General features: G+C 42.1%; 1 protein-coding gene across 16 annotated transcripts in view; it reads left to right on the top strand.

The window, feature by feature from the left end:
• The window catches only part of ARHGAP10 (Rho GTPase activating protein 10), a 390783-nt gene that overhangs the window by 119386 nt on the left and 243845 nt on the right, over positions 1-27552 (top strand). For 15 of the 16 annotated variants that reach the window (XM_055550841.1, XM_055550840.1, XM_055550839.1 and 12 more), the window contains exons 4-5: positions 8368-8439; positions 23167-23268. In XM_055550841.1, the coding sequence (XP_055406816.1) occupies positions 8368-8439; positions 23167-23268 (174 nt within the window). The remainder of the gene's footprint in view (positions 1-8367; positions 8440-23166; positions 23269-27552) is intronic. The other variant, XM_055550842.1, reaches the window with a different exon arrangement.

Genomic DNA, 27552 nt, shown 5'->3' with positions numbered 1-27552 from the left:
AAAAAAATGAACTTCACGTTTGACGTCATACGTGAGGGAAATTTAAAGCCGTGGCAGTGGTTCTTCCCCAGTAGAGCCTGATCTCTTCAGGTCGGCTGGTATTGTCACGAGATCTCAGCTCTGGCTTAAACTGCAGAGGGAGATAAGATACCACCCTATCATTCCTTTTTAAAAAATATTTATTTATTTGGCTGTGCTGGGTCTTAGTTGCAGCACAGGGGATCTTTAGTTGTGGCATTTGAACTGTTAGCTGTGGCATATAGGATCTCCTTCTCTGACCAGACAGAGATTGAATCCTGGCTCCCCCCCTGCACCGGGAGCCCAGACTCTCAGCTCGGACCACCAGGGAAGTCCCATCGTCCCTTGCCTTTTTAGACGTTTAAGCTCTCAGATCCAAATGGCTTACAAAAAGGGATTTCAGGCTTACTTGTGAGAAGAATTGAATCCTCCACACTGTTGCCTGATAACCTGGTTCTCCGACTTTGGACTGTGGAGTTCTGATGGTCTGTGGTTTGCCATCATGACACAACAGTGAGATGTCGTGTGCGCGTCTGCCTCTTGCATCTCATGCTGAATCCCAGGAGAGAGATGGTGGGACCTCGAGGTCTCCTTGGCTGAATCTGCGGTAGTGTCTTAGGAGACAGGCCATCTTGCTTCAGTGAGTACTTGTTGATGAGGAAGGAGCCTGGGTGTCACACTACCTGGTTGGGTCCATCGTAGTTCGTATTGAGTTCCTCTTGGGGGCCAACCCAAATCTGCCCTACAGCTTTTCCTCGTTAGACCTCGTTTTGTCCTCTTTGAGCATATCAAAATGATTTTTCCTTCTCTCATATTGTACCCCTTTAAATATTTGAAAACAGCTTACATCTTGTTCCCTCGAAATGTTCTTTTTCTCCCTAATCACATTAAACACTTTTTTTTTTTAGCCTGTTCTTCTAAACATTTTTAGCCTTCTCATCTCAAGATTCCTACTATGCGCCCATTCGAGAATGTCTCTCTCTCCTTTTTTTAAATTTATTTTTTAATTGAATGATAATTGCTTTACAGAATTTTGTTGTTTTCTGTCAAACCTCAACATGAATCAGCCACAGGTATACATATATCCCCTCCCTTTTGAACCTCCCTCCTACCTTCCTCCCCATCCCACCCCTTTAGGTTGATACAGAGCCCCTGTTTCAATTTCCTGAGACATACAGCAAATCTATTTTACGAGAATGTCTCTCTTCAAATGTGGTGAACCTGCTGTTGAGATAGTTTCTGATCTTACAAGGCACAATTGAATGATTATCTTATTTGGATTTGAACAATATATGTAGCCTACATATGTGTTCATTATCTTCTAGGGTGCTTTATGACAACTTCAGTTCATGCTGAACTTTTAGTTCACTCAAACTTTTAGGAGCCACAACGCCTGTTAAAGTCCACTATTAAATTTACATGAGCTGTTGTTAAGACACCTTTCACACTTGAGCATTTGGCTTTCAAGATTGCCTGGTTGGTTGCTTATCTCAGGCAAATACTGCAGCAGCGCTTCTGAGTCCTTTTCAGCCTGAGAGCTTCTTGAGCTGTGATTTCCTTATCCAGCATTCAACCTTCCCTCCCAACTTTGGTGCCCTGCAAATATGACAAATGGATATTTAAAAAATATATAATCAGATAAGAGTAAGAAGAACAGCGTACGCTCAAGGTGATTCTCTGAGGCAGGGTTGAGTCACCCGGGGTCCATAGGCCCAACACAACTTGCCTCTTGTTTTGTAAATGAAATTTTGTCAGATTACAGCTACACTCGTTCATTAGTATACTGTGTATGGCTGCGTTTTTACTGCTTGGGGCAAAGTTGAGTAGTTGCATCTGAGGCCGCACAGCTCAAAACCTGGATTATTTACTACCTGACCTTCTATAGAAAGAGTTGTCTGACCCCTGCTGTAAGAGGAGACCAACGGATTTATTAACATACTTTATGTTCACATAGATACATTCTGTTTCTAAGCAAGACTATCTCAAACTCTTTCCATGGCTCATTAGCAAGGCTTCTTATGACATTTTTTGTGTATCTGCTTCAAGTATTTTATGCGAAAAATACAGTTTTATATACATGGTTATAAAATCACATTCTAAATTTGCTTTCTCTGTTTTTATATTATCTGATTGATTTTTAATTTTTTAGGATTTGAAAACTCTTCTCCATACTATTACTTCAGCTGTTTCTTTCAAATTGGGTAATTTCCCCATTAGGAATTGCCTCAGTTTTAGGCACAGTCCCTGGAATTGGTATACATTTATCTCTAGGGAAGAAGACTCACTTTGGCATTAGAAAACTTCCATTAACATTTATTACTCACAAATATTATATAGTATTTTTGTGAAATTATAGAAGGAACAGAGAGATTTCATGGAGTCTCTATTTTTAGAAAAAGAAGAAAACCATCTTTGTTGTTCAACCCACATTGCCTTACTCCGAAGCATTTAGCAGCTACTTTAGGATTTTGTCTTTGAAAAGAATTGTTCAGTTCAGAAGTTACATAATCAGGCTTTTTTTTTTTTTTTTTAAAGTTTATTTATTTTTGGCTTTGCTGGATCTTCGTTGCTCTTTGTGGGCTTCCTCCGGTTGTGGTGAGCAGAGGCTCCCTTCGTTGTGGTGCGTGGACGTCTCTTCTTGCAGAGCACAGGCTCTTGGCACGTGGGCGTCAGCGGTTGCACCTCGAAGGCTCCAGAGCACAGGCTTCGTTGCTCCATGGCACGTGGAATCTTCCTGCGCCAGGGATCAAACCTTTGTCCCTGGCATCGGCAGGTGGATTCTTAACCACTGCACCACCAGGGAAGTCCAGACTTTTATTAAAGAAGAAAAATGATAGTGGCGTTTAAGTTAAAAAATTTTGATCAAAACACTTTTATCAAAGAATTGGGTTGCAATGATGCCTGCCGTAACTACTATTTCTGTTATTTTGGAAGTACGCTTGTTGACCTGCCAACAGTAAGGTGGAAGCCCCTTATAATTTTTGTCTATACTAGTGCTAGGCCTTGGAAGTTAGATATTGTATCACATTCTCTTGGTGAAGGATGGATATAAAATTGCTCACGTGGAATCTTTGTGGCATGGTCCTTTTGTGAAGGACAGTGCTTACTCCACAGAGTATGGGGTTTCGGGGTTCTGATTTTAAAGGGTCTTCACATAGCTACATCATCGTTGCCACATTTAGTGTTGATTCAGCATCTCTAGGTCCCATCCTGGTGACTCCTGGAGCCTGTTAGACTTCTCCAGCCTCCTCCCCTGATTTCTGATTTCTTTAGGGGCTTTAGTGATGCTGAATTGCTGGTGGTTCCATGTGTAGAATCACTGGTTTCCCCTCTTTCTTTTATTCTTATCCTTTGACCTGAGAACTCCCATGCCTGTTTCAGGCTCAGTTCTGTATTATCCCTTCAGGAAGTCCTCTCTCTCCTAAGCACCTGTTCTGGGCCTCACCCATACTGCACACACTGCATTATATCATCTTACGCTGATGGGCTCTCGGAAATGGTCTTACTAGGCTGAACCCAACTGCTCACCTTCTTCATGCCTCACTGGAGACAGTCGCACAAGGCCCAGTGGAGGTCCCATAAACTCCTGCTTACTTCTCAGCCAGGAAGCCCTGTCCCCACTGTTTGTAATGATTCCTTCGTTCATGCTCCTCTTTATTCACACTTTTCTCCGCAACCGAAATCTTGATAACTGACTTTGCCTTGTATGGAAAAAATAACTCTCTGGTAGCAAATCCCTCAGCTACTGTTCATGAAATCCACACACCCATTTGTTTGAGCCATTGCTTGTTCCTTGCATCCTGTCTCCACCCCCATTAGAGACTTTAGACCATCTTTTCTGTATTCTTAACAGGGTGTGCTTTAATCTTTTTAATGTATTTCTTTGGCTGTGCCGGGTCTTAGTTGTAGCGCACGGGACCTTTGCTCCTCGTTGTGACATGCAGGATCTAGTTCCCTGACCAGGGATGGAACCCAGGCCTTCTGCTTTGGGAGTTCAGCGTCTTAACCTCTGCAGCACCAGAGAAGCCCCTGCTTTCACCTTTGAAATGTCGACCTTACTAAGAAAACAAACACACACGCCTTTGCTTTATGTCGTGCTCCCTTTCGGCCGCCCTCCTCTCATCTCTGTCCTTCGTGGCCATCCTTGTGGAGAAGGGCTGTTCCCACAGATGTCCTCGCTTCTTAGTCATAAGCCAGCTCCAGTCTGGCCTTTTCTCGCTCCTTGCCTTGGGTACTGCTGAGGCCTTGTTCCTTGTTTACTTTCCCCGCGGCCCACGCAGCTAAAGCCCTGTCTTCATCATCGGTGCCCCAGCAGCTTCTTTCCGGTGTCCGTTGTCGTCCCCTCCTCTGTTTGTCCCTTTCTGAGCATCCTAAGTGCCTAGTCTGAGACCTCTTGTTTCAATCCCCTACCACATCCCTCTTCAGTTCTGTGGCTTCCAATACCACCTACTTGTAAACGACTCTTGCCAGATGTATATTTTTGATCTAGATGTCTTTCCTGGACGTTGCACCAATGTCTCTGGCAGCCTGTTTTACTCATCTTTTGATTGCCTCTCAGCATCTCCAGTGTAACATAACCCTGTACTGCTTCCTCCCAATTGCCTTTCCTCAGAAGCTTCCTATTTCAATAAATAAATGAATACTATTGTTGTCCATTCAATTGCACATGGCAGAAATCTAAGAGTCATCTTGGAAACCCCTACCCTTTCCACATTCAGTCCATCACCAGTTACTTTAATTCTGCCTGTAAATATCTCTGCAGTCTATCTACTTCTCTCTAGTTTTGTTGTCACTGCCTTCAAGCCATCATCCTCTCTTGCCCGTGTTGTTCTGGAAGCCTCCTAACAAATCTTTCTCCTTCCAGTTTTCCTCACTTCTAATCTCTCTTTCTCAGAGAGCCAGAAAGAGCCAGAATCTGTAAGACTTTACCTTCCAATGGCGGTGTTGTGGTTCAATCACTTGTTGGGGAGCTAAGATCTCACAAGCCTCGTGGCCAAAAAACCTAAACATAAAACAGAAGCAATATTGTAAAAAACTCAATATTAAGACTTCAGAAGTGGTCCATATTTAAAAAAAAAACAAAAACAAACTTAAATCGGAGTCATTTTTGAAAGATCATTGTAATAATTCTGAGCTTAAGACCCTTAAGCGAGTTCCTGTGCTAATGCTATGCTAAGTCACTTCAGTCGTGTCCAACTCTGTGCGACCCTATAGATGGCAGCCCACCAGGCTTCCCCATCCCTGGGATTCTCCAGGCAAGAACACTGGAATGGGTTGCCATTTCCTTCTCCAATGCATGAAAGTGAAAAGTGAAAGTGAAGTCGCTCAGTTGTGTCCGACTCTTAGCCATCCCATGGACTGCAGCCTACCAGGCTCCTCCATCCATGGGATTTTCCAGGCAAGAGTACTGGAGTGGGGTGCCATTGCCTTCTCCCAATGTGAGAGTAATAGTGAGTTCCTATTACTCCCAAAATAAAATAGCCCTTTCGCTGGACCCCCAGGCACAGCTTGTCCTGGCCCCCTGCCTTTTCTCATCTCTCTGTTTGCTTGCTTGTTCTCTGTGCTTCAGACTCACTGGTCTTTTGCTGTTTCCTGAGATCCTCACCTCAGTCCTTTGCCTCTGCTGGCTTCAGGCTGCAGTTCCAGCCTTGTTCTTTGCACCACTAATTCTGTCTCATCGTCCAGACCTCAAGCTTAAATATCACTTCTTTGAGGAAGCCCTCCCAGAGCTCATTTCTCCCTCTATCTCCTCTAATAGATTTGTCAACCATGGGCCTACATTTCTCTGTTGGAAGGAATTACTGGACCTCCTTCTGCACATTTGCTCATGTGTTCATGTGTCCACTGTCTATCTCCCCACCTAGACAGTAAGTTCCACAAGGGCAGGGGCTGCACTTGGGCTATGTTGTTCATAGTTGTGTCTTTCATACATGGTACTTGGCACTGAGTGCTCAGCACGTATGTGTCTCATGAGATAGTTATTGATATGGCAGCTTGGAATGGGGAGGTGTGCATTTGGTACTTGTGTTGCAGTATTGTATGGTAGTTAAGGCCAGGCTAGGCTCATGCTTGCTTGATTTTGCTTCCTTGTTCCTCTGTGAACTTGAGCAGTTATGAGCCCCTGTGATCCCAGCATGAAATTCTGCACTGACTTCTTTCTTGAGTTGACCAAACCTCCAAGGGTGATGTATCATATCTGGGTTTACTTAGGACCACTAGTAGGCTAGGTCCAGATGTGAAAGCCTAGGAGATGGTATTTGTGCTAAGAGAAGTGAGCCTTAAATTATTTTTGAGATGGGACTTCCCTGGTGGTCCAGTGGCTAAGATTCCATGCTCCCATGCTGGGTCTGCGGTTTGATCCCTGGTCAGGGAACTAGATCCCAACTAAGAGTTCATGTGGTACAACTAAGAGCTGGCTCAGCCAAATAACTAAGTGAATGAGTGAATGATTTTTGAGCTGTTGTATGTCAGTTGAATTACCTTGAAAATGTACGGCAGAGCCTCTGATCTGCTTTCCCAATGGACTTGGGGCTTCCATATTGTTTAGAGTCATCAGGGTTCCTGGCATGACCTGCTCTTTCCCTCTTCTGTTCTTTGGTTTGGTCTTCTTGTGGGTCACCTGGCCTACAATGTGGACAGGATGAGATTATCGTGTTTTGAAGGTGATCCCTTTCCCTTGATTTGTGATTGCTCTTAATTCTGTCTTTTGCCTAAACTCTTCAATACCTAAGTAACAAATTGTCAGGTTGGGAGTGAGTGGAGCCCAGTAGCTGGCCTGGGGAAGAGAGTTCAAGCAAGCTCTAGGCATCTCGAGTGTGGACAGGATCATTTTTTTGAGGATTCTCTAGGGGGCTTCCCTAGTGGCTCAGACAGTAAAGAATCTACCTGCAATGCAGGAGATCTGGGTTCGATCCCTGGGTGAGGAGGATCCCCTTGAGAAGGGAATGGCAACCCACTCCAGTGTTCTTGTCTTTTTTGATTCCATGAATAAGTGATGTGTAGATTCTGTATTAAAATGGCTTTTCACTGGATGAATCGTCTCTGGGAGAAACCCTTACATAATGAAACAATGCAAAGGAGCGTAGGGGGTTAAATGAAGATTGGTTTCCTGTTCTAAGTCACTTATTTTTTTTTCTGTAATCTTAAGTTTGGATTTCTGGGGACCTTTATTGTAATAAGAGGGGGTGATACATTGTTGTAAAGTGTCTTGAGGTTCTACTGAGATTCTATTCTGGACCTTTCTGGAAATGGTGAGAACACTATTCACTAGCATGTTGTGGTTAAGTACATTCTCCTTAGGTAAATATTCCCTTGTGCATTTTCAGCATTGTTGTAGATTTTTTAAAATTTTTATTGAAATTTTAAAAATTGAAATATAGTTGATGTGCAGTGATATTATATGTTACAGGTGTATAGTATTGTAATTTACAATTTTAAGGTTATGTTTCATTTATAGTTATTAAAAAGTACTGACTGTATTCCCCCATATTGTATAATATGTCCTTGTAGCTTATTTTAAACCTAACGGTTTGCACCTCTTAATCCTCTAGCCCTTTGTTGCCCTACCCCTTTCCCTCGCCCCACTGGTAACTGCTGGTTTGTTCTTTGTATCTGTGAGTCTGCTGCTTTTTTATTTATTCACTAGTTTATTGTCTTTTTTGATTCCACATATAAGTGTTGTGTAGGTTCTGTATTAAAACAACAAGCCCCAAATCAGCCAATACAAGAATGAGTGAGGTTGTGGGTAGCATTTATGTGTGGTTCCTGTCACCGTGACCTTGCCAACTCCCCTAATATTTGGATGACTGACTGTCCTGAGCTCCAAGTGACTCTGTTTTGCTGGCACAGCCTAAATCCTTATGAGAAATTTTCAGTGATGAAGGGCAGTCTGAGTACATTTAAACTTGTAGCCACAAACCTAGCCCTCTGTGTAATGTAGTCTGATCACTAATAAAGGAACGTCATTGACTTTTAAATTTCTGAGCTGAGGGATTAAAAAAAAAACAAACCCTCAAACAGAAGTGTTCTGTTAATGAATGTGATAGACCCCTTTGTTGTTTGAAGCCAGCCCTCTTGCTGTGTCTCTGAAGAAAGGGCTGTGTTGGGGCTGGGTTGCACATTTCCCTGGCGCTTTGCCCCACCTCCTCTTCCCTGAAAATATTTATGGAGATCTGGTGTGTTAATAAATTTAGAAGTGATTTAATGGCCGCATTGGCAGGGTGAGATAAAGCTGTTCAGTGTGTTATTTGCTTTGTTTCTGGGCGGGGTGCAAGAGGGGAATGGAAAGCTCACTTTTTCCCTTTTGGAAACCTAATGCTCTGCTCTCTTGTTATCGCTCTTGTTCTCTAGGCATTAAGTGTCACCGAAACCCTGATTAAACCCTTGGAAAAATTCAGAAAAGAGCAACTCGGAGCTGTCAAGGTCGGTGTCTAATCTGAGCACACTTGTAAACAGCCAGCGTAGACACTTCTGCCGCTGGAGCACACACTCGCTTCACACTCGACAGCCGAGAAGGGGCTGTTGGAGACGAATGTCTGTTGAATGTTTCAAATGTGTTGTATCCCCTTTGGGGGAATTGGAAAGTGAAAACAAAGCAAAAACACCTGGACCAGATGGTAAAACCTCTCGTACTTGTCTTTGGCTACACCTTTTCGTATAGAGTTTTAAAAATACCTTTCACCAAGCAGCACATTTATGCTGTGCCAAGCGTCTTATCTCTGTCAAGAGGGCACTGATTTCCGTGCCCGCCTCAGTTGGGTGTCAGAGTGTAGCATCATACGAGGGTTTAAGGTTAGAGGTGCTGCTACCCTGGCCTGCCATTGAAACTAGAAAGAGACTACTTGGTTATTCTGATATACTTTCCTTGTGCTTCTGTTACGTGCTCGTGTTGTTATGGGTGCTGGGGATTTAAAAGTCTGAGTGAACCACAGACTCAGCTCTCAGAAGCGCTGAGATGTAGCCAGGATTTCTGGGAGTACTGCAGCAATTTTGCCACCAGGAGCCTGGGATGTATTTAGCAACTTGTAAGGTTTGTGAACTGAGCTTTGAAATTAGTTCAGAGAAATAATATCCACCAGCCTCTCCTGAAGGTTGTGCATGTACCTGAGGGAGGAAAAAGTAGCATCTGTGTGTTGTTGACCATTTTTGGCTTGGCCCAAGGAGAAGGGAATAAATAACATCGGTTTTAAGTAGAAAAGAGAGTTTTTATGTTTGTATTGTTTTTTCCCTCATACCTTGGGGATGTGAGGTTTTTTTTTTTTTCCCCTTCGAAAACATACTATTAAAATCCTTTTCTGTAAATAAACATTGTGGTCTCCATGGCCATAGCTATACAAATGGGCCCAGAAAGGGCCAGCTTTTTATGGATTCAGTTCTTTAAGTGACCTGTTAACATACTAGACACTGCTTTTCGGCATAGTTTTCAATGAAGGGCTTTGTGTGTTGAGTGGAGGTCGGTAGGGATACCCCCAAAATTCTCAACCTAGGATTGTTTGCTGAGCTGCACAAAGCTGCTCACTTGTAGCAGGACTCTGGGGGTCTGGCTTCACATTTCTGTCCTTGGGCAAGTAATTGGCTTTAGTTTCTTACTTGTAAAATGACAGACCAGGGATCTGACTGCTCTGCTTTGCAGTTTAATGATTCTGTTTTCTCCAGTCTTCTTAGACTATTTTGAAACTTGAATGTCTTGGTACTTTCTCTTTGAACATTTCATTGGCAGGCACTGAATGTAAACATTGGGTGGTGGTGGACAGATATTATATTATGGAAATGAAAAATGGATGTAACTTTATTAATAAATATATTTCCTTTCCATTTATTTACCGATCAGATTTTTAGAAATTTCTAGCCTCAGAATTTCTCTTGATTCCTTCTCCTCCACAAACCTGCCCAGCTTCTCATGCTGCGGTCATTCAAGGTGTGGTTGACCCTTGAACAGCTCAGGTGTGGACTGTGTGGTTCTACTTGGATAGTTTTCACTAGTAAATACTATAGTGCTACAGGATTTGCAGTTGGTTGAATCCACGAATGTGTAACCTTGTATATTGAGGACCAGCTATAAGTTACACTTGGAATTTTGGCTGCTCCCGTGTTGATGTCCCTGACCTCCGAGTTGCTCAAGTCTCAGTTGTATAGTCTGCAAAGCAGTTTGCAAAAATAAATTGCCATATTAAATGATTTAATTATTTTAATGCTTTAGTCTACGTTTTGAGCTATTTAGTGGCCAAAATCTACCCTGAAATCCCATTTCTTTCTTTCTGTGTTCCTGGCTTCAGGTTTATGAAGGGTGTACCCTACACTCTTGTTCAGTACAGTGTGTGTGTTGGCTGTCAGTGATGGAGGCCCCATCATTGTGAGTCACTTCAGTTGTGTCCAACCCTGTGCGACCCCATAGACGGCAGCCCACCAGGCTCCTTCGTCCCTGGGATTCTCCAGGCAAGAACACTGGAGTAGGTTGCCATTTCCTTCTCCAATGCATGAAAGTGAAAAGTGAAAGTGAAGTCGCTCAGTCCTGTCCGACTCTTAGTGACCCCTTGGACTGCAGCCTACCAGGCCTCTCCGTCCATGGGGTTTTCCAGGCAAGAGTACTGGAGTGGGGTGCCATTGCCTTCTCTGCTTATTATAGTAAAAAGGGAAAGATAACTTTCTAGGTTATATAGTGACGTATACACATCTGTCTTTTTCATCATGTTGTTAAATCTTTAAGAGAAAAGACTATGCTTATTTATTTATTTTCCACTTCCCCCCATCTATTTTCCATGAAGTGATGGGGCCAGATGCCGTGATCTTAGTTTTCTGAATGTTGAGTTTTAAGCCAGCTTTTTCACTCTCCTCATTCACCCTCATCAAGAGATTCTTTAGTTTCTTTTCACTTTCTGCCATTAGAGAGGTATCATCTGCATATCTGAGGTTGTTGATATTTCTCCCAGCAATCTTGATTCCAGCTTGGGACTCATCCAGCCTGGCGTTTCGCACAATGTACTCTGCGTATAAGTTAAATAAGCAGTGTGACAATATTACAGTCTTAATGTGTTTCCCAGTTTTGAACCAGGCCGTTGTTCCATGACTGGTTCTAAAGGTTGCTTCTTAACCTGCAAGGTTTCTCAGGAGGCAAGTAAGGTATGTGGTATTCCTATGTCTTTAGGCATTTTCCTCAGTTTGTTTGATCCGCACAGTCAAAGGCTTCCACCTAGTCAATAAAGCAGAAGTAGATGAGTTTTTTTTGGAATTCCCTTGCTTTTTCTATGATCTGGCAGATGTTGGCAATTTGATCTCTGGTTCCTCTGCCTTTTCTAAATCCAGCTTGTATATCTGGAAGTTCTTAGTTCATGTTCTGTTGAAGCCTAGCTTGAAGAATTTTGAGCATTACCTTGCTAGCATGTGAAATGAACTAAGATCATGGCATCTGGTCCCATCAGTTCATGGCAAATAGATGGGGAAAAAGTGGAAACAATGGCAGATTTTATTTTCTTGGACTCTAAAATCACTGTAGATGGTGACTGCAGCCATGAAGTTAAAAGATGCTTGCTCCATGGAAGGAAAGCTATGACAAACCTAGACACCCATTTTAAAAAGCAGAGACATCACTTTGCCGACCATAGTTGAAGCTATGGTTTTTCCAGTAGTCATGTATGGATGTGAGAGTTGGACCCTAAAGAAGGCTGGGTGCTGAAGAATGGATGCTTTTGAATTGTGGTGCTTGAGGAGACTTTTGAGAGTCCCTTGGACAGTAAGGAGCTCAAACTAGTTAATCCTAAAGGAAATCAACCTTGAATATTCATTTGAAGGACTAATGTTGAAGCTCCAATACTTTGGCCACCTGATCCGAAGATCTGACTCAGTGGAAAAGACCTTAATGCTGGGAAAGAAAGAGGACAAGAGGAGGAGAGAATGAGATGGTTGGATGGCATTACCAACTCAATGAACATGAATCTGAGCAAGCCGGGGAGACAGTGAAGGACAGGAAGCCTGGCGTGCTGCAGTTCATGGAGTCGCAGAGTTGGACACAACTTAGCAACTGAATAACAATGATTCCTTTGTTTTCTACCAATCTCCACTCTGACTGACTTTAAGTTATCTAATAAATAAACCAATTCTACCCTTAATTCTTGGCTTCTCAGGTGGCTTAGTGATAAAGAATCCGCCCAGCAATGCAGGAGATGCAGGAGACGTGGGTTCAATCCCTGGGTCGGGAACATCCTCTGGAGAAGGAAATGGCAGCCCACTCCAGTATTCTTGCCTGTGAAATCACATGGACACAAAAGGTGGACGCGAATGATCGACTAACACTTTCACTTTCACCCTTTATTCTAGAAGAACCAGGGAAGGGTTTATAATCTGGATATTTGATTTTCTCCATCTGTGCTTCCTAAACACCAATCAAGAGCAATCACATGTTCTTGCTCCATTGGTTTGTTTACTTACTTGGGATACTTAAAAAATAACTTTATTCTCTTAGCATGAAGATCTTTTTAGAAAGTACTGTGAAGCAGTTTTCATGTGGGGGAGAAAAAACAAAAGTCTTTAAAAGCTGGCTGCAGCAGAAGTTTTTGGATGTCCTTGTCAAAAATGTTCATCTTCTCCTCCCTATCTGGAAAGGGTGCTACCCTTTGACTTTGCATGGAAGCTCTTTCAGTTCCCTGTGCTTCCATCTCCAGTTTCCAGAATCCCAATGACATGGGAACTTGTGGTTTTAATGTAATCGAAACTGCCAGGTGGCTTTTATAAATGGGATTTTTTAGGAGTCACTGGACCTTTCTTTTCTGCTGTTTTCTCTTCTGTTTGGATATGTTCTCCATCAGTCGTGTCTGTTTGAGCTTCAACTTCCATCCTGTAGGTTCTGCCACTTTTTCTCATGTGCTTGCCAGGTTCTCACCTCCGTGTAAAGAGACCCAATTCCCACTGCAGGATGCAGGTGGTTCTGTGCTGTGTCCCATCAGTTCGGAGTTTTCCTGTTGGCATCCCTCAGCTTTACGTCCTCTGGAACTCTTCTCCCTTCCCTAGAAGCTTGTCACTTATTCCAAGCGTCTGCATACACTTTGTCGATAACCATTGCTCATTAACTGTTGGTTTATCCACAGCTAATACAGGCCCCAGACAGCATCAGAGCCAAGTGCATTGTGTACAAACTCCAAGAAACACTAGAGCTTGCTAAGGGTTACGTGGGGCAGTATCAGTGGGGAGAACTTAAAGGTGCTCTTTTTCTGAACGTGGCAGCATGCAAGTATCAAATGGATACAACAGAATGCTATGGATAATTTATAGAGCCTATTCAAACTCTGGGGCTTCCTGGTGGCTCAGTTGGTAAAGAATCTGCCTGCCAATGCAGGAGACCCGTATTCGATCCCTGGGTCAGGAAGGCCCCCTGGAGAAGGAAATGGCTACCCACTCCAGTATTCTTTCCCGGAGAATCCCAAAGACGGACGAGCCTGGTGAGCTACAGTCCATGGGGTCGCAAAGAAACAGACTCGACTGAAATGACTTAGCATGAAAAATTTCCTGTTTTATTCAATAGAATAAAAAAATTAACCTCAAGAGTTAAAAAATGTTTATATCATAAATTAAAACTTAGCAGCCCAGCCATTACCAGACTCTCACCTTTTTTCATGGAGAAGGGAATGGCACCCTACTCCAGTACTCTTGCTTGGAAAATCCCATGGGCGGGGGAGCGTGGTGGGCTGCAGTCCATGGGGTCTCTTAAGAGTCAGACATGGCTGAGCGACTTCACTTTCACTTTTCACTTTCATGCATTGGAGAAGGAAATGGCAACCCACTCCAGTGTTTTTGCCTGGAGAATCCCAGGGACGGGACAGCCTGGTGGGCTGCTGTCTGTGGGGTTGCACAGAGTCGGACACCACTGAAGCGATTTAGCAGCAGCACCTCTTTTCAAGGCTGTGTTTAGGGAATAAACATTGACTAGAAATAGACCTCCTGAGATTCTGTAAATGACTGCAAAATATAGGTAAGAAAACAAATCTGAATAATTTCTCAATTATGTTTGATAGAGGAGAAAAAGTGTGACTTAATCACACTTCTTTCATTTTAGTATTACAATAATAAAACCGCTTATCGGCCTATTTCAGTGGCACAGTATGAGATATACGGTAAGCATATCTGGGATATACATTAAGTCCCCTACTTATGAACCTTTAAGTTGGAAACTTTCCAAAATGTGAACGTGCGTTCCATCAGCATGAGGCGTGAGTGAACTTGCAGCTTGCCCTCCATCTCATATTGCTGACGATCCTTCAGCACTACCATCTCCCACCTCCTCTGTCTCCTCTGGTCAGTAACAGTTCTTGCCTGTTCACTCCATGCCAGCCCCCGTATACCAGCCAGTGTCCTGTACTTCTGTGCTTTTCAAGATACTGCACTGTAAGATTAAAAATGTTTTTTTTTATTTCTGTGTTTGTTTTCTACATATTTTTTTGTGACAAGTATTACAAACTTATTACAGTACAGTACTGTTTAGCTGGTTGTGTTAGTTGGGTATCTAGGCTAACTTTGTTAGACTTAGGGACAAATTGGACTTAGGAGCATGTTCTTGGATAACAGCTCATTTGTTTGTAGGGGACTTACTGTACAGCTGTGAATTAAAACACTGTCCAGGCTTCAAGAAATCGGCAGGTCTGTGGGGAAGATGTTAAAAAATAAATAAATAAAAATGCACTGTGAAAAGTGCCCTAGGACTTCCCTGGCGGCTCCGTGGTGGGGAGTCTGCCTGCCAGTGTAGGAGACCTGGGTTTCGATGCCTGATCAGGAAGGATCCCACTTGCCGTGGAGCAGCCAAGCCCATGGGCCACAGCTAACGAGCCTGTGCTCTCCAGCCCGGGAGCCAGAACTGCCGAAGCCTGAATGCTCTAGAGCCCTTGCTCCACAAGACAGGCCGCCACAGTGAGAAGCCTGTGTGCCGCAACTGGAGAGTAGCCCCCACTCGCGACAACTACAGAAAAACCCGTGTAGCAGAGAAGACCCAGAACAGCCAAACATAAATCAGTGCTAATAAATACAATGAAAAAAAAGTGCTCTAACAAGAGAAAGCATCAGTGCTCTGTATGGGTGGCCTGTCATCTCAGTTTGGGGCCTGATTGTCCCTTGTTTTGAATTGGCTTTCTGCCCCTTGAGTATCTCTGTGATTTGGGGCAAGTTACTTAAGGCCTCCAAGGCTCAGTTTCCTGATCTTTAAAATGGGACCCATCACAGCTGTCCCCGAAGGTTATTGCAAGGCTTCGGAGTCTTTGATGGCATATTTCTGGGGTCTAGTGCAGGGCCTGGCATATACACGGTTGCAGTTGTTTTATGATCCCCTTTGTGACTTGCTTTGTATCGGCTTGCTAACAACAACTTCTTAGGTTTTACTCCACTCTTTGCCCACCAGGTTCAAGCACTGTGGCTTGTGACCCTCCTGGTCAGACCGTGCTCAGCTGGTGGATTGGTGACTTGGGAGCACGTGCTGAGGAGCCAGCAGGGGCAGGTTTTCAGTGTCGGTGCCTCTGCAGCCATAGGCTTCCACCTTCCTGTGTTCTCTGGCCATGTCCCCTGGGCATCTACCAGGTGCGGGGATAAAGGCTGACTTCTCAACGCTTTGGAGAGGCTGCAAGAGCTTAAAGGCAGGAGAGGGTGTGGGTTGGATAGGGCAAATGAATGTCGAGGAGGAGAGGTGACATTGGTGCAGGAGTTGAGGGAAGGGCTGTTTCCCCACTGGAGAAGTCAAGGAGCGCTTCATGGAAGAGGTGGCATTTCACCTGGGTTGTGAGGTGTTGGTGGACCAGTGGAGAAGAGTGGGGATTTCAGAACTCTGGTTGGCCTGGATATGCAGGAAGAAGTGCTCCTGCCAAGTGTGTTTCATGTGCTATGAGTTGCATTTCTTGTAAGTGTGGGCATTTCCGTTGTGCTAAGTCGCTTCAGGTGTGTCCGACTCTTTGTGATCCCATGGACTGTAACCTGCCAGGTTCCTCTGTTCATGGGATTTTCCAGACCAGACTACTGGAGTGGGTAGTCATTGCCTTGTCCAGAGGATCTTCTCAACCCAGGGATTGAACCCAGGTCTCCTGCTCTGCAGGTGGGTTCTTTACCATCTGAACCACCAGGGAAACCCATGTGTGGGCATTCCCCCTCCTTTTTATTTAAATAAAAAGAGAATTGGAATCTCTAGGAACGTATGTCAGCTCTTGTCTCGACTAGTTGGGCCTTACTGGTTGCTGTTCATAGTCTGAATAAAAGTCTTTTCATTTCCTCATCCTAGAAAATTTGTAAAATACCAGAAATACATAAAATGGAAAGTTACCTGGTAATTTAAAAATTTCCCCTTTTTCTAAGATGAAACAAAATATTCTAGTAAATGTGGATAGTTTACAAGTATTTGCAAACTTTTGTGAATTTTCTGTTTTCTTTACTAATTTTTCTGTGGAAGTGTAATGTATGCTTTGAGCAAAAAAATTGCTTCATAAAGAATATTTTATGTGTTAGGAATGTTAACTCCCTTTCTTCCATATTAATTGTATCTTTTCCCTGCCAGTTGTTGGCTTTTTGCCTTATTTATTGTATAGTTTTGATATCTTAAAGTTCTTATGGCTTCTTCCGTTTCCCTTTTCCTCATAAATTCCCTCTCTGTTCTGAGATCTGACGAAATGCTCTTTTTTGGTTTCGTTTTTTACTTGTGACTCTCTCAGTCCATCTGGAATTAATTTTGATTTGAGACATGGTTCTCTTTTTATTTCCAACTACTTAACCAGTTATACCACCCCATTAGTTGAATAATAGTTTTTTATTCCATGATTTGTTACGACACCTTTAAATATATATACTATATATATGTTTTTGGCTTCCCTGGTAGCTCAAGTGGTAAAGAATCTGCCTGCAATGTGGGAGACCCAGATTTGATCCCTGGGTCAGGAAGATCTGGAGGAGGGCATGGCAACCCACTCCAGGATCCTTTGCCTGGAGAATCCCATGCACAGAGGAGCCTGGTGGGCTACAGTCCATGGGGTCACAAAGACTCAGACAGGACTGAGCGATTAATGCTTTGACTTTTCTTTTCTTTCATATATATGTTTATTTCTAATATATTAAAAAAAACCTGAGTGTTTTGTTTCTTAGATTTAAAAATTTCTCTTCCATTTACATAGTGTACATCTTATTTGACTGGTTATTCTGTTGTAAGTAGCAGCAGTTCTTCACTGTTTTTTATTTTTTGCACGTGTGATTTTATAACAGATTACAAACTGACTTCCCATGAGCCATCTTTAACTTGTAAACATTTTGTTTGGCTTACTCATGTTTGGCTTACTGAAGTTGAATGCTTCTATGAAGACCTATAAAACCTTCTAGAACTACCACCCAAAAAAGATGTCCTCTTCATCATAGGGGACTGGAATGCAAAAGTAGGAAGTTAAGAAATACCTGGAGTAACAGGCAGATCTGGTCTTGGAGTACAAAATGAAGCAGGGCAAAGGCTAACAGAGTTTTTCCAAGAGAAGCACTGGTCATAGAAAACACCCTCTTCCAACAACACAAGAGAAGACTCTACACATGGACATCACCAGATGGTCAACACCGAAATCAGATTGATTATATTCTTTGCAGCAAAAGATGGAGAAGCTCTATACAGTCAGCAAAAACAAGACCGGGAGCTGACAGTGGCTCAAATCATGAACACCTTATTGTCAAATTCAGACTGAAATTGAAGAAAGTAGGGAAAACAACTAGACCATTCAGGTATGACCTAAATCAAATCCCTTATGATTATACAGTGGAAGTGACAAATAGATTCAAGGGATTAGATCTGATGGAGTACCTGAAGAACTATGGATGGAGGTTCCTGACATTGTACAGGAGGCAGTGATCAGGACCATCCCCAAGAAAAAGAAATGGAAAAGGCAAAATGATTGTCTGAGGAGGGCTTACAAATAGCTGAGAAAAGAAGAAAAGTGAAAGGCAAAGGAGAGAAGGAAAGATATAAACATCTGAATGCAGAGTTCCAAAGAATAGCGAGGAGAGATAAGAGAGCCTTCCTCAGTGGTCAGTGCAAAGAAATAGAAGAAAACAATAGAATGGGAAAGACTAGAGATCTCTTCAAGAAAACTAGAGATACCAAGGGAACATTTCATGCAAAGATGGGCTCAATAAAGGACAGGTATAGTATGGACCTAACAGAAGCAGAAGATATTAAGAAGATGTGGCAAGAATACACAGAAGAACTATGCAAAAAAGATCTTCATGACCCAGATAACCATGATTGTGTAATCACTCACCTAGAGCCAGGCATCCTGGAATGCGAAGTCAAGTGGGCCTTAGGAAGCATCACTGTGAACAAAGCTAGTGGAGGTGATGGAATTCTAGTTGAGCTATTTCAAATCCTGAAAGATGATGCTGTGAAAGAGCTACACTCAATATGCCAGCAAATTTGGAAAACTCATCAGTGGCCACAGGACTGGAAAAGGTCAGTTTTCATTCCATTCCCAAAGAAGGGCAATGCCAGAGAATGCTCAAACTACCACACAATTGCACTCATCTCACATGCTAGCAAAGTAATGCTCAAAATTGTCCAAGCCAGGCTTCAATATTACGTGAACTGTAAGCTTCCAGATGTTCAAGCTGGTTTTATTTTATTTATTTATTTGTTTTTTTAATTTTAAATGTTTATTAATGTTATTGTAAAGTTCTCTGAAAGCAAGTAGTGTCACTAAATAAACAAGCTGGTTTTAGAAAAGGCAGAGGAACCAGAGATCAAATTGCCAACATTGGTTGGATCATTGAAAAACAAGAGAATTTCAGAAAAACATCTACTTCTGCTGTTTGATTATGTGAAAGCCTTTGTGTAGATCACAACAAATGAGAAAATTCTGAAAGAGATGGGAATACCAGACCACCTTACCTGCCTCCTGAGAAATCTGTATGCAGGTCAAGAAGAAACAGTTAGAGCTGGACATGGAACAGCAGACTGGTTCCAAATCAGGAAAGGAGTACATCAATGCTGTATATTGTCACACTGCTCATTTAACTTATTTAATCTCTGAGTACATCATGAGAAACGCTGGGCTGGAAGAAGCACAAGCTGGAATCAAGATTGCCGGGAGAAATATCAATAACCTCAGATATGCAGATGACACCACTCTTATGGCAGAAAGTGAAGAGGAACTGAAGACCCTCTTGATGAAAGTGAAAGAGGAGAGTGAAAAAGTTGGCTTAAAGCTCAACATTAAGAATACTGAGATCATGGCATCCAATCCCATCACTTCATGGCAAATAGATGGGAAACAATGGTGACAGACTTTATTTTCTTGAGCTCCAAAATCTCTGCAGATGGTGACTGCTGCCATTAAATTAAAAGATGCTTGCTCATTGGAAGAAAAGCTATGACCAACCTAGACAGCATATTAAAAAGCAGAGATGTTACTTTGCTGACAAAGGCCTGTCTAGTCAAAGCTATGCTTTTTCCAGTAGTCATGTGTGAATGTGAGAGCTGGACCATAAAGAAAGCTGAACACCACAGAATTGATGCTTTTGAAATGTGTTGTAGAAGACTCTTGAGAGTCCCTTGTGCTGCAGGGAGATAAACCAGTCAATCCTAAAGGAAATCAGTCCTGAATAATCATTGGAAGGATTGATACTGATACTCCAATACTTCGGCCACCTGATGTGAAGAACTGGCTCATTGGAAAAGACCCTGATTTTGGGAAAGATTAAAGGCAGGAGGAGAAGGGGATGACAGAGGATGAGCTGGTTGGATGGCATTACCGACTTGTTGGACAAGAGTTTGAACAATCTCTGGGAGTTGGTGAAGAACTGGGAAGCTTCACGTGCTGCAGTCCATGGGGTTGCAAAGAGTTGGACAGGACTGAGCGACTTAACTGACTCTTGTTAAACCTAAAACATAAGTTTTTTTTTTTGTCACCGTTTAAAAATCATTGAGTCTTTCAGCCGTTCTAGAAAAATCAGTGGAGCGGCCTAAATACTGGGCTTATAGTTCCACATGGCAAAAGTCTGCTGGGGGTCTGTCATGGCTGCCTGCCTCTCTCTGTAATACAGATGTGGGCTGGCTGGCGAGCCCTTGCCTCCACTTTTCCTTACTTTACTTCCAGCTTGACCCAGACTCACTGGAGTAATGCTGTTTCAAAAACAGTTTTCATTGTAATAATTTGATCCTTGATAGAGCCTTTTGTGTCATATTACTCTATTTTAGTTTTTTATTGGAGTATGATTGCTTTACAGTGTTTTGTTTGTTTCTGCTGTACAGCATTATGAATCAGCTATATGTATACACATATCCCCTTTCTGGTGCCCCTCCCTCCCCTCTCTAGGTCATCACAGAGCGCCAGGCTGGGCTCCCTGAGTTATACGGCAGCTCCCACAAGCTGTCTGTTTTATATATGGTAGTGCATACATTTCAGTGCTACTTTCTTAATTTGTCCCACCCTCTCCTTCCTTATCTGTCTCCACAAGTCTTTTCTCTATGTCTGCACCTCTATTCCTGACCTGCAAACAGGTTCATCAATATTTATTTTTCTAGATTCCACATATATGTGTTAATATCCAATATTTGTTTTTCTGACTTACTTCAGTCTGTATCACTTCAACTGACTCAATTTTGTTCCCTTTTATGGCTCATTTATTTTATATTTGTGTGTGTGTGTGTGTGTATATGTATATATATACATGTACATATATATATATGTATACATCCATATGTGTATGTGTATCCTATATTGCAATGTTGAAGAAAAGACTCTGTTCTTTATTGAATGCTACTTAAACACAGCCCCTTTTAAACTTCAGAATTAAGTGCCCAAAGTCATATGAGTACAGAGAAACAGAATATTCTATAGAGACACTGAGAAAAAAATGCAAGGAGAGACAATTATCTGAGTCTTCAGATTCAAAACAAAACACAGCAGCATTTGTATAGTATCATACCAAAGATGAACAAGTGTATTTTCACTCAAATTGGTGGGCGTGATGTTGTTTCTTGGCTAGATTCTTTCTTCACAGAGGCTTGATAGCACCATTTTCTTTCATTCCGGACTTAACCCACGTCCTCATTTACATACCCCACTATTTCCGCATGTGCTGGGTGTTTTGACTGCTGACTGTGGCATCGTTGCTTCCTTTGTCCCCTTCTGTGATTCAGATGAAATCAAAGGAGTAAACACGTTTTCAGTATTCTCTGAATATTCATCTGCAAAGATAGTAAGCATTTTTAACCACACGATGTTGTGTTGCCGTAAACTTGTGGTAAAGGCAGCTGTGTTACCTCCATTCCCGTCTGGTTTTAAACCTGAGAAACTGATGCTCAGAGAAGGCTGTGACCCCGGGGGCAGAGCCACAGGGTCATAGTGGCCACTGGAACCTGCGTCTTCTGACACCTAATCCAGTGCACACTCTACCGTATGAACTTGTAAAAATAGTGGAGGTTTTAAAGTGGTGGCCATATGTTCCATTTAGTTTATTTTCTGATAGTCATTAAGATCGTTCAGTAAGTGCGTCATAATAAAAAGCAGAAAAGAGAGAGTAACCATGTAATATTAATGCCTTAAGTGTAAAAAAAAAAAGTTGTAAATTAAACCTAGGGCATACAGGAAAAAAATGCTTCCATTTTAGTGAAAGTTTGACCATTCTCATGTACGGTAGGATTACAGAATTTTAGGACTGGTTCTAAGAATGAACTAGGACAAAACTGAATTCCTGATTTTTTTTTTTTTTTCTAATATTTTAGGTTGTATGACAGTATTTTTTTTTTTTGGCCACACCACACAAGGGCATGTGGGGGCTGTGTGAGGTGTTAGTTCCCAGACTGGGGATGGAAGCCTCACAAGTGTGGAGTCCTACCTAGCCACTGGACCACCAAGGAAGTACCCTGATCTTTTAAACAGAACAACTAAGGTTTTATACTGTTAAGTGTTCTGTTTTGTTTTTGCCCTTGAAGATGTGCGGCTAGTTGGTAATTAAACTTGAGGTAGAAATGGGAAGAAGTGTCAGTTCTGAGTCTTGTGCCTTCGTCAGCGTGGGGGTTAATTCAGCCTTTGGGTGAGCGGGCAGAGCTTCATTCCCAGTGTCTCACACGGTCTGTAGTCCCGTGGAGTGAAAAAAATGATGATAAATGCAGAGAAATACAATTTTTGTGCTTTATTTACCCTTTTTGCTTAATAGGAAGATCATGCCAGAAAAAGCCGGGACAGTTCATTATTTTTGACTTCATAAAATAGAAGCTGGAAAATAGGGAAGGGAACGTTCCTTTCTAGGAGGCCTTGGAGAGTTGGGAGAGTCTGACGTTAACAGAAACATTTTGACAGCAGGAGAACATCACGTGAGCTTATTGGTGCTCAGAAATGTTTATGAAAAATCTACTTATGTTGGCAGGCAGTTTTAGGGGAGGTTGTCTCCGCCATATTAAAAAAAAATTGGTTCCTTGTTTTCTCTAAAAGCTACTCTAGCAAAAGGAAAACAAATACTATTTCTTGGCAGTGCTTGAGAAATGTTTGTAATGTTAACCAAAGGATCTCAGTAGAAGTATGTCAGTATTATTTTAGGCCCTGTGGACCTATTGATAAATATTCTAGACAGTGTTATAGAAATCACTGCTGAAATTTGGCTAAGTAGTTGACATTTCTGATCAGAGGATTTTATTGTTATATTTATACTAGACAATTAGGGAAGATTTTTTTCCCCAAGATATGTGTTTTTTTTCCCCCCTCCTCCTAATGGTGATTGTAAATAATTTTTAAACGTAGATCAAAACTTACTCAGTTTTATGTGAATTCCATTTATATGCCAAAATCTGTAGCAAGTTTGCTTTTTTAAGCTTTATGGTCTTATTATGTTTTCATCCTAAAATTTTTTTTTTTTTAAATGGACAAGTGAATGGCATTAATTCCAAACACTGATAGGTATGAGGGATTGAAACTAACAGGCTAGGAAAAAAGTTCATTAAAGGAAAAAGCGAAAAGGTTAAGTGACTCTTCAGTCCTAACGCTGTCTTGATGATTAATAAACAGTGGCCTGGCTGCAGATAGATTTTCCAGATAACTTTTTCACACTTCATGGTACTTTCTTTTTGGATATTTTCCATATTTTGATCTTCCTAGTAGATTGACTGTATACCTTTCCCCCCCTCTGTCTAATCATACTTGTCTATGTTTTTCTTATTTGTAGGAAGAAAAAAAGAAGTTTGACAAAGAGACTGAAAGGAACTATAGCCTAATTGATAAACATTTGAATTTATCGGCAAAAAAGAAAGACTCACATTTACAAGAGGTATTGTTTTTATTTTTCTTTTAACTTGTTTGTAAGATTTAATAATCAGTGCATGTCTTTTTTTACATGAGCTTTTCTTTTGAAAATGTTTCATCTAGGTTTATTAGAGATGGAAAAAATGACTAGGTATCACCATAAATTTAAAAAAAAGCTCTTTTGGAATAAGACATAATAAGATCTCATAGAGTGATTAATGCAGTGTGGGTTCAGAGTATTAGAAATTTTGGTTCTGAGTATATTTTCCCAGGAACAACCATTTTAACTAGGATAACTGAGAAAAGATACATTATTTTCAGGAATAGGTTATTAATTAACTTTCAAGATGTGTTGAAAAAGTGAATTGAATAAGCTCCTATACCATTTGGCTTTTATGTGAAGGCAGAATTAATCTTACCTAACACTGAAGATTCAGGAGTTTTTCAGCTTCTTTGGAAAGAGAGCATCTGTTTTACTTGTGTTAATAGACTTGTTTCTTTTGGAGGGAGCCATATGTAAGGAGAAAGGAATTTATATCTTCTGTCTCGTTGTCGCTTTCTGTTTTTTTCTAAATTCCCTGCCACTTGTTTTTCCTCACTCACACCCTTGAATGGTAATTCAGTTGTTTACAATTTGGAACATATGCTCTCCTTAAACATAATGCTGTTTTCAGTTGTAAAGATCTTGACTCATCCTGCAGAAGTGTGACTTCTTCCCCGTGCATTTGTTTATTTTTAAACACATAAGGGATCCAGGCGTAAGGTACCACTACAATAGACACTTGGTGAAGTATCATCAAAATGACAGTGTTGTAGAGGAAACCTGGGTTGTGTTGAAATGTTACAGATTTAGTTGCAAATGCTGTGTGTATGTGTGTGGTTATGTTGACATGAACCACATGTCGCATCTTCTTTTGTCTCTGTAATGTGATTGGCCGATGTTTACATGGTGTTTGGTGGTCTGTAGAAGTGAAAGGCCCTTTTGTACCGTCTAATCCTGACTACAGTACTGTTTGCAGGCGGGCCTGCATTCTCTCGTTTTCCATATTGTGCAGAAAGCCATGCAGTTGCTACACGTGCTCCCTCACCTCCTGCCCTCTGGCAGTTTTGAAGGGACAGCTGTTGCTCGTGGAGGCTCTCTTTATGTCAGCAGTTTTCCACTTCCTGTTCTACTTGATCTCTGTTTCCAGGTATCCTGATGGGATTTCCATGCCCCAAGTCAATTTCCATCTCCACCTCACTCTCTAATTAGATATCATTCTACCTGTTGCTAGGGCAAAATCTGTAACGTCATCCTTGGCCTTTTCTCTCTCAGCCCATCTACTCAGCCTAGGTCTTCTTCAACTTCAGGATATTCTCAGAATGTGGCCAGTTCTCCTAGCCTGCAAACCTGTCACTCTGGCTCAGGTGGTGGGCATTTCTCACATAGATGACTATAGAAGCCTCCCTGCTTTTTACTCAGGGATCCCTACAGTTTATTTTCGTTTTCAAGTCATTTTGCATTCATTTATGCGTATATGCATGCAGCTTTCTCTGTGGCTCAGACTGTAAAGAATCTGCCTGCAGTGCAGGAGACCCTGGTTGGATCCCTGGGTCTTGAAGATCCCCTGCAGAAGGGAATGGCTCCCCAGTCCAGTATTCTTGCCTGGGAAATCCCATGGACAGAGGAGCCTGGGTGGACTACAGTCCTGGGACTGACTCAAGGAGTCAGACATGACTGAGTGACTAACACTTTCACTCTTTCTTTATGCATATGTGCATGCATGTTACTCTGTAATGACAACACAGCGATCGAACCCATGTCCCCTGCATTGGGAACATGGACTCCCAAGCCCTAGACTGCCAGGGAAGTCCTCTTACAGTTTATTTTCTATATGGCAGCAGAGTCAGCCTTTGTCTTGCTCTTCTTCTCCAAATGCTCCTAGAAGCTCCGTCAGAGGCCCCCAGTCCACTCCGCCTTCTCTCACCCCACATGGCGGCCTCATTCTGGCTTGGCTCCATGGCTTAGGGCCTCAGTGTTCGTCCTTCTGCCAGATCCGCATGACTTACTTCTGCAAATAGTCTTCCAGATAGTCTCCTCTCAGACTTCCCTGAGTGGAGATGTTTTATCTTATTTAGGGTGCCTTCCTTACTCTGCCTTTTTTTTGTTTGTTTGTTTTTTTCTTGCTCTTACAACCATTTGACTCATTACGTATTCAGGTGTGGGCTTTCCAGGTGGTTCAGTGGTAAAGAATCTACCTGTAAATGCAAGAGGCATGAGAGATTCAGGTTCGATCCCTGGATCAGGAAGATCCCCTGGCGTAGGAAGTGGCAACCACCTCCCATATTCTTGCCTAGAAAATTCCATGGACAGAGGAGCCTGGGGGGCCACAGTCCATGGGGTCACAAAGGGCTGGACCCGACTGAGCACACACGGTACATTCGGGTCTCATGGCTTCTTTCCCTGGGATGTCCGCTCCTTGCAGGCAACAGCCTAGTTCTCTTCAGCACTCTGTCCACAGTGCCTAGAATAAGACCTGTCGGGGAGCAGGCACTAATAAATACTTACTGAATGAACTAGTGTGCAGATTATGAGCTAGACATTCAACAATTTCATCCTTCCCAAAGATAATTAAACATTACATTGGAAATTTGAAGAGACCCTCAAGATGAATCATTTTAGTTTTCACTTAAATTATATATTCTTGGGTCTTCTCTGGTGCTCCATGGTTAAAAGACTCTATGCTTTCCATGGAGGGGGCATGGGTTCGATCCCTGGTTGGGCATCTAAGATCCCACATGCTGAGTGGCATGACCGAAAGATTAAAAAAAATTACATTTTCTTTGCTGTTTTGATTTGTGTGCTCCTTTCAAATGTACAGAACCCCACTTGACCGAGCTTTCTGTTGCAAGAGTGAATTCCTTCAGGATGGGGATGCTCCTTAAAGGAAAGAAGGTTAGATGTGGCTTTGGCCACTTCTGGCAGTGGCTAATGCGTTGCTGATCTTCAGTAAATTGAGTTGAGGTGCTTGAGAGATTAATAAAGGTTGCTGAGAGTGGTACTGAACAAAGGCGTATGTCCTTGTTATCAGCTATTCTTTCCTCTGGTTTCCAGTGAAAATCACAGGAGAAAATTGTGGCCGACAGCAGGCTGGCAGTTTTGGTTTATTTATTTTGGTTTATTCTCGCTCTGTATTGAACAGACACTAGCTTCTGCTCCATCACACCCCCAAATTCTCAATATTACTGTCTGTACTAGAACAGTAATTGGATATTTGAGAAAACTCTTCGACTGCTGATATTTGAACTATATTTTTGTTTCCTTATGGCAGCTAAAAATTAGCACTTGCCATCTGCCTCTTTAGATTAAATTCACTAGGCCACCTCTGAGGACCTGCTCCCAGGCTATATTCCACATTGTGCCCCCATTAAAACTTGACTCACAACTCTCACATCGTGCATTTTTTTTTTCAGTTGAGTACTCAGATAATTATATTTCCATAAGTATGACCAGAGAAATAGATCCCCTGAAGATGTTTGTGTGAGGGATCTATTCCTGCTATGTGTATTTACAGCAGGCATGGTCAGAAGTGAAATTGATAATCTATTTGAAGTTATATGTTTAAAAAAATGACTTTTGCTTGGTATAGTAAAAAGTATAGTCCAGTTGTGTGTTTTTCAGTTGCCACCAAGCAATGATCTCAGTTCTGGCACTACCTGGAAATAGCATCAGATCCTGCAGGTTAAAGGCTCAATCCTACAAGACTGCCCTACTGATGACTGGCAGATGCCAGCTATTATATATAGAATGGGTAAACAACAAGGCCCTATTCAGTATCCAGTAATAAACCATAATGGAAAAGAATTTATATGTGTAACCAAATCACTTTGTTGTACAGCAGAAGCTGACACATTGTAAATCAACTGTACTTCAATTAAAAAAAAAGACTGCCCCAATTCTAACACCAAATCCTGGTGTGCTTCTGATTAACTGACTACAAAGAAAAGGTTCCTGTGACCCCCTCTTCCTTGTGTTTGATTGATTTGCTAGGGCAACTCACAGAACTAGGCAACATTTACTTAAGTTTACCAGCTTATTATAAAAGGTAATCTAGGGGATTCAGATGAGCAGCCAAGAGGAAGAGGTGCACAGGACTGGGTCCAGAAGGGTCCCAGGTGCAGAAACTTCTGACCGTGTGGAGCTGGGGTGTGTCACTGTTCAGGCAAGTGGATGGATTTACTCATGACCTGAAATGAATAGTCTGCCAGATATTTCTCCAGTAAAGATGGGTTTATTCAGGATCAGAAGAGAGTTGCTGTTTGGGGCCTC

The sequence above is a fragment of the Bubalus kerabau genome, chromosome 16 (assembly GCF_029407905.1).
Source record: "Bubalus kerabau isolate K-KA32 ecotype Philippines breed swamp buffalo chromosome 16, PCC_UOA_SB_1v2, whole genome shotgun sequence".
In the NCBI taxonomy this organism is placed as follows: Eukaryota; Metazoa; Chordata; class Mammalia; order Artiodactyla; family Bovidae; genus Bubalus; species Bubalus kerabau.
This window is presented reverse-complemented; position numbering and strand designations above follow the sequence as displayed.